General features: G+C 36.3%; 2 protein-coding genes across 2 annotated transcripts in view; both read right to left on the reverse strand.

Annotated features, from left to right (window-relative positions):
• MSRB3 (methionine sulfoxide reductase B3) overlaps positions 1 to 1,496 on the reverse strand; it is a 178,899-nt gene extending 177,403 nt beyond the window's left edge. The window contains exon 1 of the mRNA XM_035002215.1: positions 772 to 1,496. Within this exon, the coding sequence (XP_034858106.1) occupies positions 772 to 852 (81 nt within the window). The 5' untranslated portion in view covers positions 853 to 1,496. The remainder of the gene's footprint in view (positions 1 to 771) is intronic.
• A 1,741-nt stretch (positions 1,497 to 3,237) lies between these two features.
• Positions 3,238 to 15,959, reverse strand: part of LEMD3 (LEM domain containing 3) — an 80,190-nt gene continuing 67,468 nt past the window's right edge. Inside the window, exons 13-14 of the mRNA XM_035002213.1 lie at positions 15,467 to 15,562; positions 3,238 to 3,332 (exon numbers count right to left, since the gene is read on the reverse strand). Of these exons, the coding sequence (XP_034858104.1) occupies positions 15,474 to 15,562 (89 nt within the window). The 3' untranslated portion in view covers positions 3,238 to 3,332; positions 15,467 to 15,473. The remainder of the gene's footprint in view (positions 3,333 to 15,466; positions 15,563 to 15,959) is intronic.

Here is a 15,959-nt window from a genome sequence, read left to right on the forward strand (position 1 = left end):
TCATGTCTACTTTCCAATCAAGGAGAGTAAGTTTCAACCTCTCTTTTCTAAAAAGCCCATAACAGGGGTAGACAGGATTATAGAAAAATGCATGAAGGCGTATATAACACAGCTTTCATGACTTACAAAATATATATGTTTACTCATAATCCAAACAGTCAGGAAATTCAAATAACTAGAATTTTCACTTTACCCTACATTAAGTGAGGTTCATTATGAAATGAGGCACTGCAAGATTCTGACTTGCTTCCTGAGTCATCAATGATTAAATTAAGCTCCCCAGAGTTTTAGCACTGTGAATATTTTATTATATTCTTTGAAAATTGGTTATTTTAAAATCAGATTATAACTCTTGGGTAACATTGAAATAACTAAATTTATTTAAGACATATCTTTAAAAATTACTCCAGGTAAACAGGCATTTTCTGTACCAATCTAATACTAGAATATGATATACTGTATTATAAGTACATATTTTTTTCTGAACATAATGAAAATAGCCTACTTCTTTAAACATATCAATTACATGGGGCAATATTTACTCTACCAATCTCCAAATATGATAAGGCTCTGTCTTATAACGAAATAGTATTTTAAGTATATTCAACTACCCTTGAGGAAAACCAAGAAAGGCAATTTTGATTTTTTCCATGTTATTAAAGCATAATGGAAAATGAAAATGGTAATTCTGTAATTTTTGAAAATGTGGTTTATTTAAATGTGAAACTATGTATAATTTACAATGATGAATAACAGAATGAGTATACATACAAAGCTCATGGCTAGCTCCTCCAATGTGAGGACAGGATTCAACCCACAGGACCGCTCACAGAAGCAGTCGCTCCGGCTCATTCACTGTCTGCTCTCCACTCATCTCTGCTGCTCCTGGTATCTTCCAAGGATGTACACCATAAAACAGAGCTTCACTGTTACCAGACGTATACCACATAAAATTAACCTCTGAGACTCCTATAGGCAAAAGATTATACCAGCCTTTATGTTTAGCGTCATAGTAAGGAACATTTTAATAACACAGGACTGACTGTAGACAACATTGGTGAAATACAACTGATCCATTCCAGTCAGAAGCTGACACAACTCTAACGACCGACACTACCACAGTTCCAATGATGATAATTCTAGAACACTGTCATAGCTGAGATCTAAATCTCAATGTTATTCACATTGAGAAAAATAAATTTACATTTAGATTTTCTGCCTTTTGAAAGCAGAAGCGCTGAGCATAAAAAGGAAGAATTCTGGGACACAATAGTTGGGAAAAACTAACAATAAAATGCATAATGTAGCAGAGTTGAAAGACTAACAAGGTTTATCATTTCAAAGTAAGATAAAATGGGAGAATACATTAGTTTCAAAAGAACAAAAATAGTTAATAGTGAAGAACAACAATAACCTATTTTAGAAATAAAGGAAGAAGTCAAAACTTAGGTTTCAAAACTGTACCCAATAAGGACAGAACAGAGAATTTACCATTAATATGTTTATTTTAGGTTTTTGGTAAATATTTTTTATGAGATTTAAGAAGTTCCCTTCTAGTTTGCTAAGAATTACTTTTTTTACAAAAAGGCATATGGAATTTGAATTTTATTAGATGGTTTACTGCATCTAAATGAGATGATCATATTTATTTCATTTATTCTATTAATGTGACAAATTATATTGATTTTCTAATGTCAAACCAGTCCTACATTCCTGGAATAAATCCAACATGGTCATGATGTATAATTCTTACTTGTGTGTTGCAGGATTTGGTTTGCTGGCCACTTTAGTTTGAGGATTTTTGCATCTTTGTTGAGTGAGACTGGCCTATAAATTTTCCTTTTCTGCATCAAGGTTATGCTAATCAGGAGAGCACCCCCTTTTTCTATTTGCGGATAGGGAATTTGTCATTTAAAAAGGGAAGCGCTGAAGAGATTATGAATTTTCAAAGGTCTGTCTTATGCATGATCATTGTTAAGAGTGACTACAATGAAGAAGAGCAAAGGGATGTTAAAAATAAATCACATTTTCAAGCAGTTGGTCCCACAAACCTTTGATTTAGAAATGATATTATATGATGGGCATTTTACATTATTTCATTTCATTCTCTTGACTATACAATTATCATTTTTAAAAATGAGGAAACTGAGTCTTAGACTACTTAAATAACTTGCCTAAAGTCATACAACTAGTATGTATCAAAGCTGAAATTTGAGCCTGGGTCTCACTCCAGAGACTGTGCTATTAAACACTCCTCCTTTTTTCTTTTTTTCTCTTTCAATGCAGGGATCCAGTGTTTTGGAAGACTTTTCATATACCTGCTAACAGTAACAACCCACAGGTCTGCAGCCAAAATAAACATAGCTCTTTTCCAAAGTGCTGAAATTATAAAAAGTCTAAAATGCCTGAGCTTCACTGCCAAAGGTTGGTAATGATTCAAAATATACTAACAGAGGAGACCAAATTAAGAAAATGGACTAAAAATAATTATGGGAATCCTAATTAAGGTAAACATTTAAATATATGTAATGAATGTTCATGGAGAAGTTTTGTAAAATACATATGTAATCCAACAGATTGGACTTCACTGCTAAATTTCAGAGTACTTCCCTCCAATTGCATATATATAGTATGCTCCTTCCACTCTAGACACAATTTTTCATTTCTAACAATTCTATTATAGAAATTCATTTTAGAATCAACGGGGTCTTTAAAAAGTCACTGAAAAAGTTACAAAAGGAAAAAAATTACTATCTATCTGCATGAAGTCCAATTTCTGCCAGGGGACTTAGGTTTGCTTCTACCTGGGGGAACTACCAACTGGGAACACTCTATTTTCTCTTTGCTTGAAGCTTTCTGGATCATGGTGGTTGGTGGTAGGAATTAGAATCACACTCTGAATGAGGACCAACTGGTTTCTTTGCTGTCCCTTTCCAGAGACAAGTCTAGTTCTCATTCATCCTGACTGTGCCTAGCTTTATGCCAGGGTCTTTTATCAGAATTCATATCTTGGGTGTTATTTTTGTTGTTGTTTTCTTTCTTAGTGCCAGAGAAAACGATGCCTCATCCAATTAAGAGTATATGAGATGAAATATAGTGTATTTGAAATAATGTACATGCAATTTATGCAGCACACAGACAATATTTTCCATACCTTATTCTCCAAAGACATTTTAATGATTGCCCATGATTCCATCATATGATAATCCATAATCCATTCTCATTTTTGTAGAATTCAATTGTTTCTCATTTTCATCAGAGTATAAAGCTGTAATGAATACCATTTTCATATCTCTTCATGTCATTTCTGATCATTTCTTCAGAATAAACTCCTAAATTAAAACATAAGGTCAAAGGGTATAAAGATTAAAACATTTTTTTAAATGTATTGCCAAATTGACCTATAAAAATGCTCATCACTTTACACAACTACCAGAATTTATGTAAGGGGCCGATTTCCCCTAAACTAAAATAAAATCTGTCCAATTTCTTATGTAGCTCTCTCAGTTGTTAATCAATCTGCATTTACATCTGTGGCTGAATGTTTCATATATTTATTGGTCATTTGCAGCTCTTCATTTGTGGATCATCTCCTGATGTCATTTGGCTATTTTCTATTGAGATTTTAGTCTTTTAGGTTAGAATGATTTTTATTTGTAGAATATTACTGCAAATCATATATGCTGTTACTGCTAGTATCTTTCCATTTGCTTGTTTTTAAATTCTTAACATTTTTAGATGTACTTGATTTTTTTGTTTTAATACAACCACATGTAGCATTTTTTTCTGATTTGTTTCTGTGTTAAACCCTATACCAAATGTTTTCTTTCAATTATTGTATGACTATTTATACTCAACTATTTATTCCTCCTGGAATGTATCTGGGTATGTGTAAAGGACCAGGAACAGGTAAAAACTGCAAAAGGCTGATACAAATGTAAACTGATGATACGGTCTAATGTGAAAATAGACCTGGAGTGAATTCAGAGGTTCAGGAAAAAGTCTAACCCGCCCCCTCATCCATTCTCTGCTATAATCTGCTATTTTTTTTCCCTAAACCAAATGATTCTTTGCATAATGATATTATTCATGTTCCCATTGTTTGCAGCTAATTGCTTAGAACAGTACTCCCCAAACGCGTATTCGTGGCATAGAAAGAAAAGGAAAATCATTGCATAGGGCACGGTTTAACAGTCTCCAGCGGAGGCTACGTAACAACTGCCAGAGTTAAGGAGGCCCTGAGCCCCACCACTCGAAGGGCACATTAGCACATCTGGAACCCATCTGTGGCCTACCCCTGTTTCAGAACAGCTCTGCTACTCATGTTCCTCTGATAAAATTCCCTTCTCCACTGATACGTTGCGAAGGTTTTAGAAAACAGATGCCCAGTGATGATGTAGAGAAGCCCAACTATGACTGAACAAAATAAGCATCAGGAAACCATCTTCCTGCCCTTTTGTCCTGGACCTTGGCAAGATAAGGAGCGGATACTGAACTTCAAGAAGACAACTCAACACTGGTTGTGTTATTGGGACATACGAAATCTTTGTGAAAGATACCTTCTCTCAGCCAAGTTAGGCTAAGGAAACTGAGTGACTCCCACAGTGTGGAAGTATCTGGTCATTAAAATCTTCTAAGTTACTACAAGCCAAGGGTCTCTGCCTCTTCAAAGGAGACATAGTTGCAGGAGCCAAAGGCCCCAGCATTAGTTACATTATGGCTCTAACTTTTTCTTTTTTTTTTTTTTTAACTTTTAGAGAATGATCCACTTTCCCTGCTCATATTTAAAAATTTTTATTTTTATTATTTATTTGACAGAGAGACACAGCGAGAGAGGGAACACAAGCAGGGGTAATGGGAGAGGGAGAAGCAGGCTCCCTGCAGAGCGGGGAGCCCGACGCGGGACTCGATCCCAGGACTCCGGGATCATGACCTGAGCCGAAGGCAGTCGCTTAACCGACTGAGCCACCCAGGCGCCCTCCCTGCTCATATTTAAAATCACTTTAAAAATTAAAAAAATAAAATAAAATAAAGCCACCTTTATCATACACCAAATTCTTTTTTTTTTTTTTTTTAAGATTTTATTGATTTATTTGACAGAGAAGAGACAGCGAGAGAGGGAACACAAGCAGGGGGAGTGGGAGAGGGAGAAGCAGTCTCCCCGCCTAGCAGGGAGCCCGATGTGGGACTTGATCCCAGGACCCTGGGATCATGACCTGAGCCGAAGGCAGACGCTTAACGACTGAGCCACCCAGGCACCCCCATACACTGGATTCTTATATACCAAAGTGCCCTCATAATTCAAGTATTTATTGACCATGTAATCTGTTATTGGTGTTGAATCATAACATAAAATACTCTTAGAAAAAGTCTGGGCCTCCTCTAATATCTTTCTCTACTTCACAGTATCATCTATGTTCACGCCTGTATTTGCCAGTGTCTTGCAGACTGTCATTCTAAAATACAATGCAAGTGCAATGAAAATCCATTACAAAGTGAACTGGCAAATCTCACAAAATACGTAGGATTTCATGACGTTGATAAACATGATGGAGAACTATTCAAATCGTGAACATAGCTACAGAATGTGTCAGTCCCGTTAGCAATTAAAGGGAAGAAGCTAAGGCCAAAAGGGCAATGACACAAGAAGTTTATTAAAGAATGATCTGATTAGAGAGAAACCCTTACAAAAATGAAGTCTAGGATATTTTTGAAAATGATTCAATTAAGGAGTAGAAATCAAACATGAAATGAAAACTATCATTTCATGTTTCAAATAATTTTGTCAAGAAAAAATGCCAAAAAATTATTTCTAAGAGTTAAAATATTTGTTAACTTCATTACATAGGAAATATGTTTATTTTTATAATTTTAGCAAAAAATTTCAAGTCAAAGTTTTAGTAAAACTATTTATGATGAAAATCTGGTCCCTGATTTAAGTGGATTTAATTTAAATGACCTTCTGGTATTGGTTATACTCAATAATTATCTGTTTAAAGGTATTGATTGCTTATATAATTGTGTAGCAGTGTTAACACAGATTTAATTTGCTTTAATATATGATAGGGCCAGTCTCTCCTTTCTAATATTTTAATTTTAAAAACTTACTCTTTCGGGCACCTGGGTGGCTCAGTTGGTTAAGCCACTGCCTTCAGCTCAGGTCATGATCCTGGAGTCCCGGGATCGAGTCCCGCATCAGGCTCCCTGCTCGGCGGGGAGTCTGCTTCTCCCTCTGACCCTCCCCCCTCTCATGTGCTTTCTCTCTCATTCTCTCTCTCTCAAATAAATAAATAAAATCTTTAAAAAAAAAAAAAAACAAACCTTACTCTTTCTTGTTCATCCATCCAACTGATATCAAAGAAATTCATTTAAAATCCCTAGAAATTAATTTAAATCTATTGAAATCTTTATTGGAATTCATTAAACCTCTTTACCAATTTAGGAAGAATTAGGTAGTTTGTTTGCTATATTCAGTCTTTCTATCAAGAAAAATTATATATACCTCCATTTATTTGTTTTCCTTAATCTCTTTTTAGGAAAGTTTCCTCACATAGGTCTTATATATTTCTTGCTGAATTTATTCACAGGTAATATCAGTGCACCTATCTATCAAATCACCATTTAAAAAAGACTATTTCTATTGAACCAAGGTACCAATCAAAAGAGCCAGATTACTTTTCCTTAAAGAAAACAAGTGATTTTCAAAGACAGGGGCAATAAGGAAGGAATAAGGTGGGAACTTATTTCTAGCAACAGAACGGAACAAGACATCCTGAATAAACCTCCCATTATAAAACATCTTTTATACTGGATTAAGCATGAAAAACATTTTTTTAAGTAAATTAATGTAAGGGAAATCCTTAGAGGCCAAAAAGAAAACAAAAGCAGAAAACCAAATATGTGATCAAGTAGGGGAGGCAGTCATGGCACAAAGAGTATCTGTTGATGCCTGGTGACCTAGTTTTAGCAGCAGAATATATATTCCTCTCAAGTTTATGTGGAACATTCTTCAGGATAGACCAAATACTAGGCCATAAAATAAGCTTCAAGAAGTTTAGGGCGGGGGGTGGCATCTGGGTGGCTCAGTCGGTTAAGCACCCAACTCTTGATTTTGGCTCAGGTCATGATCTCAGGGTCCTGGGATTAAGCCCCACATTGGGCTCCACACACAGTGGGGAAACTGTTTGAGAAGTCTCTCCCTCTGCTCCTCCCCCTGCTCGCACTCACACACTTTCTCTAAAATATCTTTAAAAAAAAACTCAAAAGGGCTGAAATCAAACGAAATGTTATCCAACCACATGGAATGAAATTAGAAATCAGTAACCGAAGAAATAAGGGAAATTCACTAATACGTGGAAGTAAAACAACAAACTTTTAAATAACCAAGGATCAGAAAAGAAACCAAAAGGAAGTAAGAATACTTTGAGATGAATGAAAATGAAGACCCAATCTACCAAAACTTATGGGATACAACTAAAGCAGTGTTTGGGAGAAAATTTATAGCTGTAAATGCCCATACCTAAAAAAAAGAAAAATCTTAAATCAATAACCTAAACTTCCACCTAAACTACACCAGAAAGAGAAGAGCAAAATAAACCCAAAACAAGTAGAAGGAAGGAAATAATAGACTAGGGTAGAAATTAATGACATGAAGAATAGAAAAGTAATAGACAACCTCAACAAAACCAAAAGTTGATTCTTCGAAAATATCAACAAAACTGGCAAACTTGTAACTAGACTGACCAAGAAAAAAGGAAAGAAGACTCCAATGATTAAAATCAGTAAAGAACGGGCGTTGCTGTTAACATTACAGAAATAAAGATGATTATAAGGGAATGCTATGAACAACTATATATACACCACAAAATTAAGTAATAAATGAAATGTAAAAATTCCTAGAAGGACACAAACTACTAACACTGACCTCAGAAGAAAGGGAAAATTTGAACAGACCTATAACAAGTGAAAACATTGATTTAGCAATCAAAAAACAACCTATGAAGCCCAGGCCTGATGACATCAATGGTGAATTCTACTAAACATTTAAAATATAATGAAATCTTTCCATTTGCAATGACATGGATAGAGCCAGAGAGTATAACGCTAAGTGAAATAAGTCAGTCAGAGAAAGGCAAATTCCATATGATTTCACTCCATTGTGGAATTAAGAAACAAAACAAACGAAGGGGGGAAAAAAGGAGGGGGCTGCTAAGAAACAGACTCTCTAACTATAGAGAGCAAACTGATGTTTACCAGAGGGGAGGTGGGTGGGGGGATAGGTTAAATAGGTGATGGGGATTAAGGAGTGCACTTGTTGTGATGAGTACCGGGAGATGCATGGAATTGTTGAATCACTATATTGTACACCTGAAACTAATATTACACTGTATGTTAACTAACTGGAATTTAAATAAAAACAAAAAAATGAAAAAATAAGGTATAATTAATTATTGATTTTTCACTAATGCTTCCAAAAAATAGGAGGGACTATTTCCCAACTCATTCTAAAATCAGTAAACTGTGATGCCAAAACCAGACAAAGACTTCACAAAAAAAGAAAACTAGAGACCAAATATCTCTTATGAATACAGACACAAAAATTCTCAAAAAAGTACTAGCAAACCAAATCCAGCAACGTAGAAAAAGGATTACATACCATGATCATGCCTAAGACTTGAGTGCAAGGTTGGTTTAGCATTTGAAAGTCAATCCCCATTATCAAGAGAATAAAGGACAAAAATCAACATGATCATCTCAGTAGACACAGAAAAAGCACTTGACAAAATCCAACAGCCCTTCATGATAAAAACAAACAACAAACAAGAAATAGAAGGAAACTTCCCCCATACGAAAGAGAAAAAAAAAATTTTTTTAAAGATTTTGACACAGAGGGAGTGTGAGAGAGCACAAGCAGGGGGAGAAGCAAAAGGAGAGGGAGAAGCAAGCTCCCCACTAAGCAGGGAGCCCGATACGGGGCTCAATCCCAGGGCCCTGGGATCGTGACCTGAGCTGAAGGCAGACGTTTAACTGACGGAGCCACCCAGGCACCCCAGGAAAATATTTTGAGATTAATGTAAATGAAGACAAAACATACTCACAGCTAACATCATACTTAATGGTGAAAGACTAAATGCTCTTCCTTTAAGATCAGGAGCAAGCCAAGGATATCTGCTCTTGCCACTTCTGTTCAACATTTTATTAGGGATTCTAGTCAGGGCAACTAGAGAAAAAGGGGGGGGCATCTAAGATAAAAAAAAGGGGGGCACGAGGAATAAATAAAACTATATATGCAGATGACATGATCTTATAAATAGGAAATTCTAGGGAATTCACTAAAATCTATTAGAACTAACAAGTTCAACAGGGTGGCAGGACCTGAGGTCAATATACAAAAATCAATTGTATTTTATGCACTTGCAATGAACAATCTAAAAGTGAAAATTTTTTAAAGTTCCATATATAATAGCATTAACAAGAAAAAATACCTAGCAGTAAATTTAAAAGAAGTGCAAAACTTATATTCTGAAAACTATAAAACATTGTGGAAAAAAATTAGACAAATAAATGGAAAGACACCCCATTTTCATGTATTGGAACACATAATATTGTTAAAATGGCAGTACTCCCAGGGCTGTACATTAATGTACAGATTCAACATAATCCCCATCAAAATTCCAGCTAGCTTCTTTGCAATAACTGAAGCTAATCCTAAATAATTCATGGGAAATTCAAGGGATCCAGAATAGCTACTAGCCTTGAAAAGGAAAAAAAAAAAAAAAAAGGTTTTTATTTCAAAACTTGCTACAAAGCTATAGTAATCAAGACAATGTGGTACTGGCATAAGGATAGACAAATAAATAAATGGAATAGAGCTTAGAGTTCAGAAATAAGCCCTCACTTTTACTGTCAACTGATTTTCAGCAAGGGTGACAAGATAATTCAATGAGTAAAAGAATAGTCTTTCCAATACATGGTGTTGGGACATCACAAATGGATATCCACATGTAACACAATAAAGCTGGACCCCTATCTCACATAATAAATAGAATTTAACTCAAAATGACCACAATCTAAATATAACAGCAAAAATAATTCTTAGAATATAACATACGAGTAAATCACCTGGGATTAGGCAATCCTTTCTTAGACACCAAAAACATGAGCAACAAAAAATAGGTAAGTTGGATGTCAACACATGGGAAAACATAGGCCCAGGGTAACAGCATTCCAGTAAGAACAGTATGAAGGCCCTAAGGTGGAAAGTCTATCAGGGAATAGAAAGTAAACCAGAGTGGAAGAAGCATGATAGGGAAATATTTGGAGAAATGAGCATAGGCCAGTTCATATAGGGCCTTGAAGGCTGTAACAAGACATTTGGACTTTACTCTAAATGCAGTGGGAACCACTGGAGGATTATATTTTAGGGGCGGACATGTTCTGATACATGTTTTTGAAGACAACTTTGATTCCTACAGGGAAAATGAATTACAGCTGGGCAGGGAACAAGGAGACCAGCTTAGGCTTTTCCAACAATCCAGGCAAAACATAATGATGGTGTCAAGAGAACGGATAGATCGGATATTGGATGGATGGATGGATGGATGGATGGATGGATGGATGGATGGATGGATGCATGGATGGTTGGATGGATAGATGGATGGATAGATAGAGATATGGAAGAGTTGAAAGGACTTATTAACTAACTGAAAGTAGGAATGAAAAGAGAGAAAGAATAACTTCTAGATTTTTGGCTTTAGCAACTGACGTATGTGGTGTAACTTACTGAGAAAAGACTAGAGGAAGAATGGGTTTGGAGGCAAAGAAGCATGAAAATTGGAACTTTGTTTTGGTATACAAAATTTGAAAAACCTTTAGTCATCCAAATGGAGATATCAAATAGCAAGCTGAATATACACATCTGGACCTAGGGGGAGGAGCCAAGCTAGAGATAGAAAACTGGGAGTCATTCATTAGGCCTGGATAAAATCACCCAGAGAAAACATCTAGACAGAGGATAGGAGAGGGGCTCAGACTAAGGCCCAGGACACTCCAACATTGTAAGTGAGCAAAAGAGGAAGACCTGGCAGAAGAAACTGAAAAGGAGTAAAAAATCATGCAGGAGGAAAAACGGGATTGTGGTGTGTAAAAGAATAACTCAGATATTTAGTTACTTGCATGGAAATTTAGTCACATGAGGTAGACAGTGAAAAACCTACCAAAGAAAAAAGACCAAAAAAAAAAAAAAAAAAAAAAAACAGGGGCGCCTGGGTGGCTCAGTCAGTTAAATGTCTGCCTTCGGCTCAGGTCATGATCTCAGGGTCCTGGGATCCAGCCCCACGTCGGGCTCCCTGCTCAGTGGGGAACCTGCTTCTCCCTCTCCAGTCTGCTGCTCCCCCTGCTTGTGCTCTCTGTCAAATAAGTAAAATCTTTTTAAAAAAAAAAAAGGGAAAAAAACCACCACCACCATAGGAAAGAGGTGAAAAAACAGAGGAAGCAAAGTACAATCTAGCAACAGTTAAGTCTTGTTTATATACCTTTTTGGTAAATTGATTAGATGGCAGCTAGCAAAAAGGCTGAAAAGAATGTCCTTAAGCAGGATAACTGATCATCAAAGAAAATAGTTTCAGGTTATGGATTTGCCAAAGCCTTGAGAGTTTAGCCATGGAATATATGTAACAGCCTTTCTTTGTGTATTTTTCAGTCTACTACCTTAGGCCAAGCGCAAACCATTTCCTCATCAGAATTTCTCAAATGTCACAGAAAAAAAGAAGAAAGAAAAGTATTTCAAGAATATGGAAGCCAAAAATCAGAATCAGGAGATGCAAATTAATCTTGCAAAGGGTACCTTTATACCAATGGTTCTCAAATTTGAATGTGCATCAGGATCACCTGGAGGATTTGTGAAAACAGATTATAGGCCCCCAAATCCAAAGTTCTTGATTCAGTTAAGTCTAGGTGGGGCCCAATAATTTGCTTGGAGTAATAAGTTACCATTTGATACTGATGCTGCTGACTAGAGAACCACACGTTTTGAGTTATCACTGACCTAGAGAAACTTGAATGTGTACAGCAGGAAACATGTTCAAGAATGAATATTCATAGCTACCTTATTTATAATAGTAAAAAACTGAGAACAATCTCAATGTTCATAGATTTGAATAGATAAACTGTGGTATATTTTATAAATACTATACAGTCATAACAATGAATGAAAGCTACCTGCGTCTCTACAAATAAATCTCAATAACCATGTTGAACAAAAAAAGTCACTCAAGTATACATTTGATTCTATTCATAGAGAGATCAAAAGCAGTAACAAACAATATATTTAGAGACACATACATACGTGGTAAAACTGTAATGAAAAATAAAGAACTATTAACACACAATTCAGAATAATGGTTATCTGGGAGTAGGGAAGGAAAGAGAAGCATCAGGCAAAGGCAAAGAAGTGTTTCAAAATCAATATTCTATATCTTAAGATGGTGGTATACTTCAAAATGTAAGTAAAATATTTCAATATATTCTTATAAGTGTGAGTTATTTCTTTTTTCTTTTTAATTTTATTTATTTATTTGACAGAGAGAGACACAGCAAGAGGGGGAGTGGGAGAGGGAGAAGCAGGCCTCCCGCGGAGCAGGGAGCCCGATGCGGGGCTCGATCCCAGGACCCCGGGATCATGACCTGAGCCGAAGGCAGACGCTTAACGACTGAGCCACGCAGGCGCCCCAAGTGTGAGTTATTTCTTAACAAAAAAAAATGTTTAAGTAAAAAAAGAGGCAACGATCAGCAATGTCTGATGGGGCTACGAGTTCAAGAAAGATGAAGCTTTAGAAGTGACTCTTGAATTTGGCAAAAGGAAGTTTTTTGGTGCTCCAGAGGAGCAATTTCAGAGGAATGCTGAGTACAGAAGCCAAACTAGAGCAGACTGAAAATACTGTAATACAAGACATAAACTACTAAAACAGTAAGAGAAGTGCAAATCAAGTATTTCAGAAATGCACATGGAAGAAATTACTTTCAGCCAGAAATAATCAACAACACTTCCTGGAGGCGACACATGAGTAACATTTTAGAGGGTGGGCAAGATTTGGGCGTACAGAAACAGGAAATGAAGGATGTTTCAAGGAACAAGGAACAATATGACTAGCGCCAGTAAAGGCAGAATCAAGCAAGTTAGGTATGCCCACCAAAGTCACGCAGGGCAGTTTAGCTGGGGCCCAGGGCAGGTAAGCGGGACTCGGCTGGAAAGGTGCAGGTTGGTCTAGACCTGCACGGTCACCGTGGTTCACACTGGCTACACATGGATACTGAGCATTTAAAATATGGCTACTATGACTGAAGAATTAAAGTTTTAATGTGAATTAATGTAAACTTAAAAACTGACACCTGATTCAGCTGTAGGAAAACTTCTAAGTATGTTTGGAAGAACTTGGATATGTGAATCTACTTTTTCCAATGGCAGAGGTTATAAAATCAAAATATAGATCAAGTATTTTCAGTGAAAATGTAGCATCTGAATTGAGATGGGCTGTTAATAAGGTGACCAACCGTGTAAGTTTTAGCACTGTAAGTCATACAACATAGGGCTACCCCAGCTGTAAGTGTAATATATATTCTAGATTTTAAAGCATATAAAATAACTCATTAATAAAAATTTTAATTACACGCTGAGATAATATCCTGAATATATCAAGTTAAATAATTCACTTTACCTGTTCTTTTACTTTTTTTTAATGCGGCCATCATAAAATTTTAAATTACATGTGACATTTTATTTCTATTGGACAAGCACCAGTCTAGGTAAAAGCAGGCGCTGAGTACCAACTTAAACTTGGCTACTGTTCAGTAGGAAATAAAAAGCCACTAAAATCTCCACATTAGTAGGGGGGTTGTTTTGGTTTTTGTTTTTGGTAAAAGGAAATATTGCAGCATTTGGAAATACAAAAGTAACCCTGCCCATTAAAAGTTAAAATTTCCAACAGATCAAAGCAGACATGAAGTCGCCAAGAGATGGTTCCAGGCCCGGAAGACCTGACTAGTTTACAAAGGGGGTGCAATACATGGCTTCAAGCAGGTTTCCAGTCTTGGGTATACGGCAAACCACTCATGAACAGTTCCGTTTAAAAGTCAACTTTTTTCCTTATGCTTTCTTTTGACAATCCTAGGTTTCTAGATCTACTCAGTATCTCATATTGTTACAAAGCAGGAAAATTTCTAATCACTATCAGAGCATCATAGATAATGCCAGAACATTATGTAAGTTAACAGTTCTGTTTTCTGGAAAGGAGAGATTCTCAAACAGCTCCGTCTTGCCCTTCCTCCAACAATGTTCTACATTAGAAAAGTCAGAGGATTATTTTGGTTAACTGCTACAATTCTGAGAAATCTTATCTACCACCCTGATTGGCCTCTTGATCCCCGCTCCAGTAACCCATAATTTAGGGAATGTCACCACCATCTAACCAGCTGCCCAAGCCAGAAATGTGATAGTCATAAAATTTCCGCTTTAACTTCATGCCAAGAACCTTTTCAAATTCCAGCCTCTTAATTTGTTTCAAATTTTCCTTAATACTTCATGCCATCCCCAACCATACAAGTATGGCAGAATTGGCAGTGAACTAAATTTCTGTCTCTATATGGATTCTCTCGTTCGTTTTCTGGGTCATCTAGTTTACTTTCATGGTTTTAATGCCCAAATTGTATCTCTAGGCTCAGATCTTTCTCAAAAATACCACAGAATTAGAAATTCAATTACTTGCTAGGAACATCCACCTGAATATTCCATAAGCATTCCAACCTCAAAACGTCCAAAATTTCAACTATCATCTTTTCCATCTAAATGTTGCAATTATGAGAATTCCCATACTAGAAAACTGGACATCAATTTATCTCCCAATATCCAATTAAGTCCTTCCCATTTTATCTTATTTGTCAAATCCTTTCCCCATTTTTCACCACAACCAATGCTCACCTGAACTCCCTTTACCAACCAACATCCAAACTTCATAATGTGACCTACAAAGCATTCCATCATCTGATGATCACTGCCGACTTTTTTACTAAGTAATTCAACTGCAAGACACTGCTGGTACTCTATACATGCAGTAGGTTTTATCTCATCCATCTTTTTTCATGTGCTCTCTATGCCTAGATAACCTTCAATTTCAGGAGCACGTGCCGGCCTCCAATGTCCACCCATGGAAGAAAAAGTAAATCTAAGTACACAGGTTCTATTGGTTTTAAAATCTAAGAATCAACAAAATGACTCTATCCTGCTGCCCCTAGCAGAGGTTCTCAGGTGCCAAAATCTACCATCAGGATATATTTCTGGTCATAAAGTTTCTCCAATGAGGCTTAGAGGCAGTAGCTACTCATGCTTATTGGACCAAGAGAATGAGCATCCTGGACATTGTTTCTTTAAGCCACAACTTTTGGTTTCTAATTATTTTCAGTTCGTAAGTACCTGTTCCTCAGCATCCTTTCCAAAAGAATGGCTGCCCAAATTCTGCTTGATTTAGCATCCTCTGTTGAGTCATCTGGAAGAAGTGACTTGCCACGTCTAGGAAAAAAGGGCGAAGAAGCCATGTAGATAACCTATAGTAATGTGACATTACTAGGAGCAGTGAGAACTGTCAGGTCAATCTTACTAAAGGAAATATTCTGGGTATATGATAAAACAAATCATTTCTCACTCAGAATTCACAGCTTGTTATCCCAACAGTTAATACCATAAAAGGAAAATGTAATGAAGTCGAATATCCAGCTTCAATATTTACAAGGTATTCAGGAATCTACAGACCAATGAATGTGAAAATGGATTTTATAAAAATTCAGGTTCCACACATCAATTTTTATGAGCTCATCACAAGAATAAAAGCTCCCCTAAGAGCTCAAGGGAGAGGAGACTCACCATTGAATCTATACTAATTAAGACGTGTTTAATAAATGTTAAACTG

This window comes from Mirounga leonina, unplaced genomic scaffold (genome assembly GCF_011800145.1).
Source record: "Mirounga leonina isolate KUSES-001 unplaced genomic scaffold, KU_Mleo_1.0 Mir_126, whole genome shotgun sequence".
Taxonomy (NCBI): Eukaryota; Metazoa; Chordata; class Mammalia; order Carnivora; family Phocidae; genus Mirounga; species Mirounga leonina.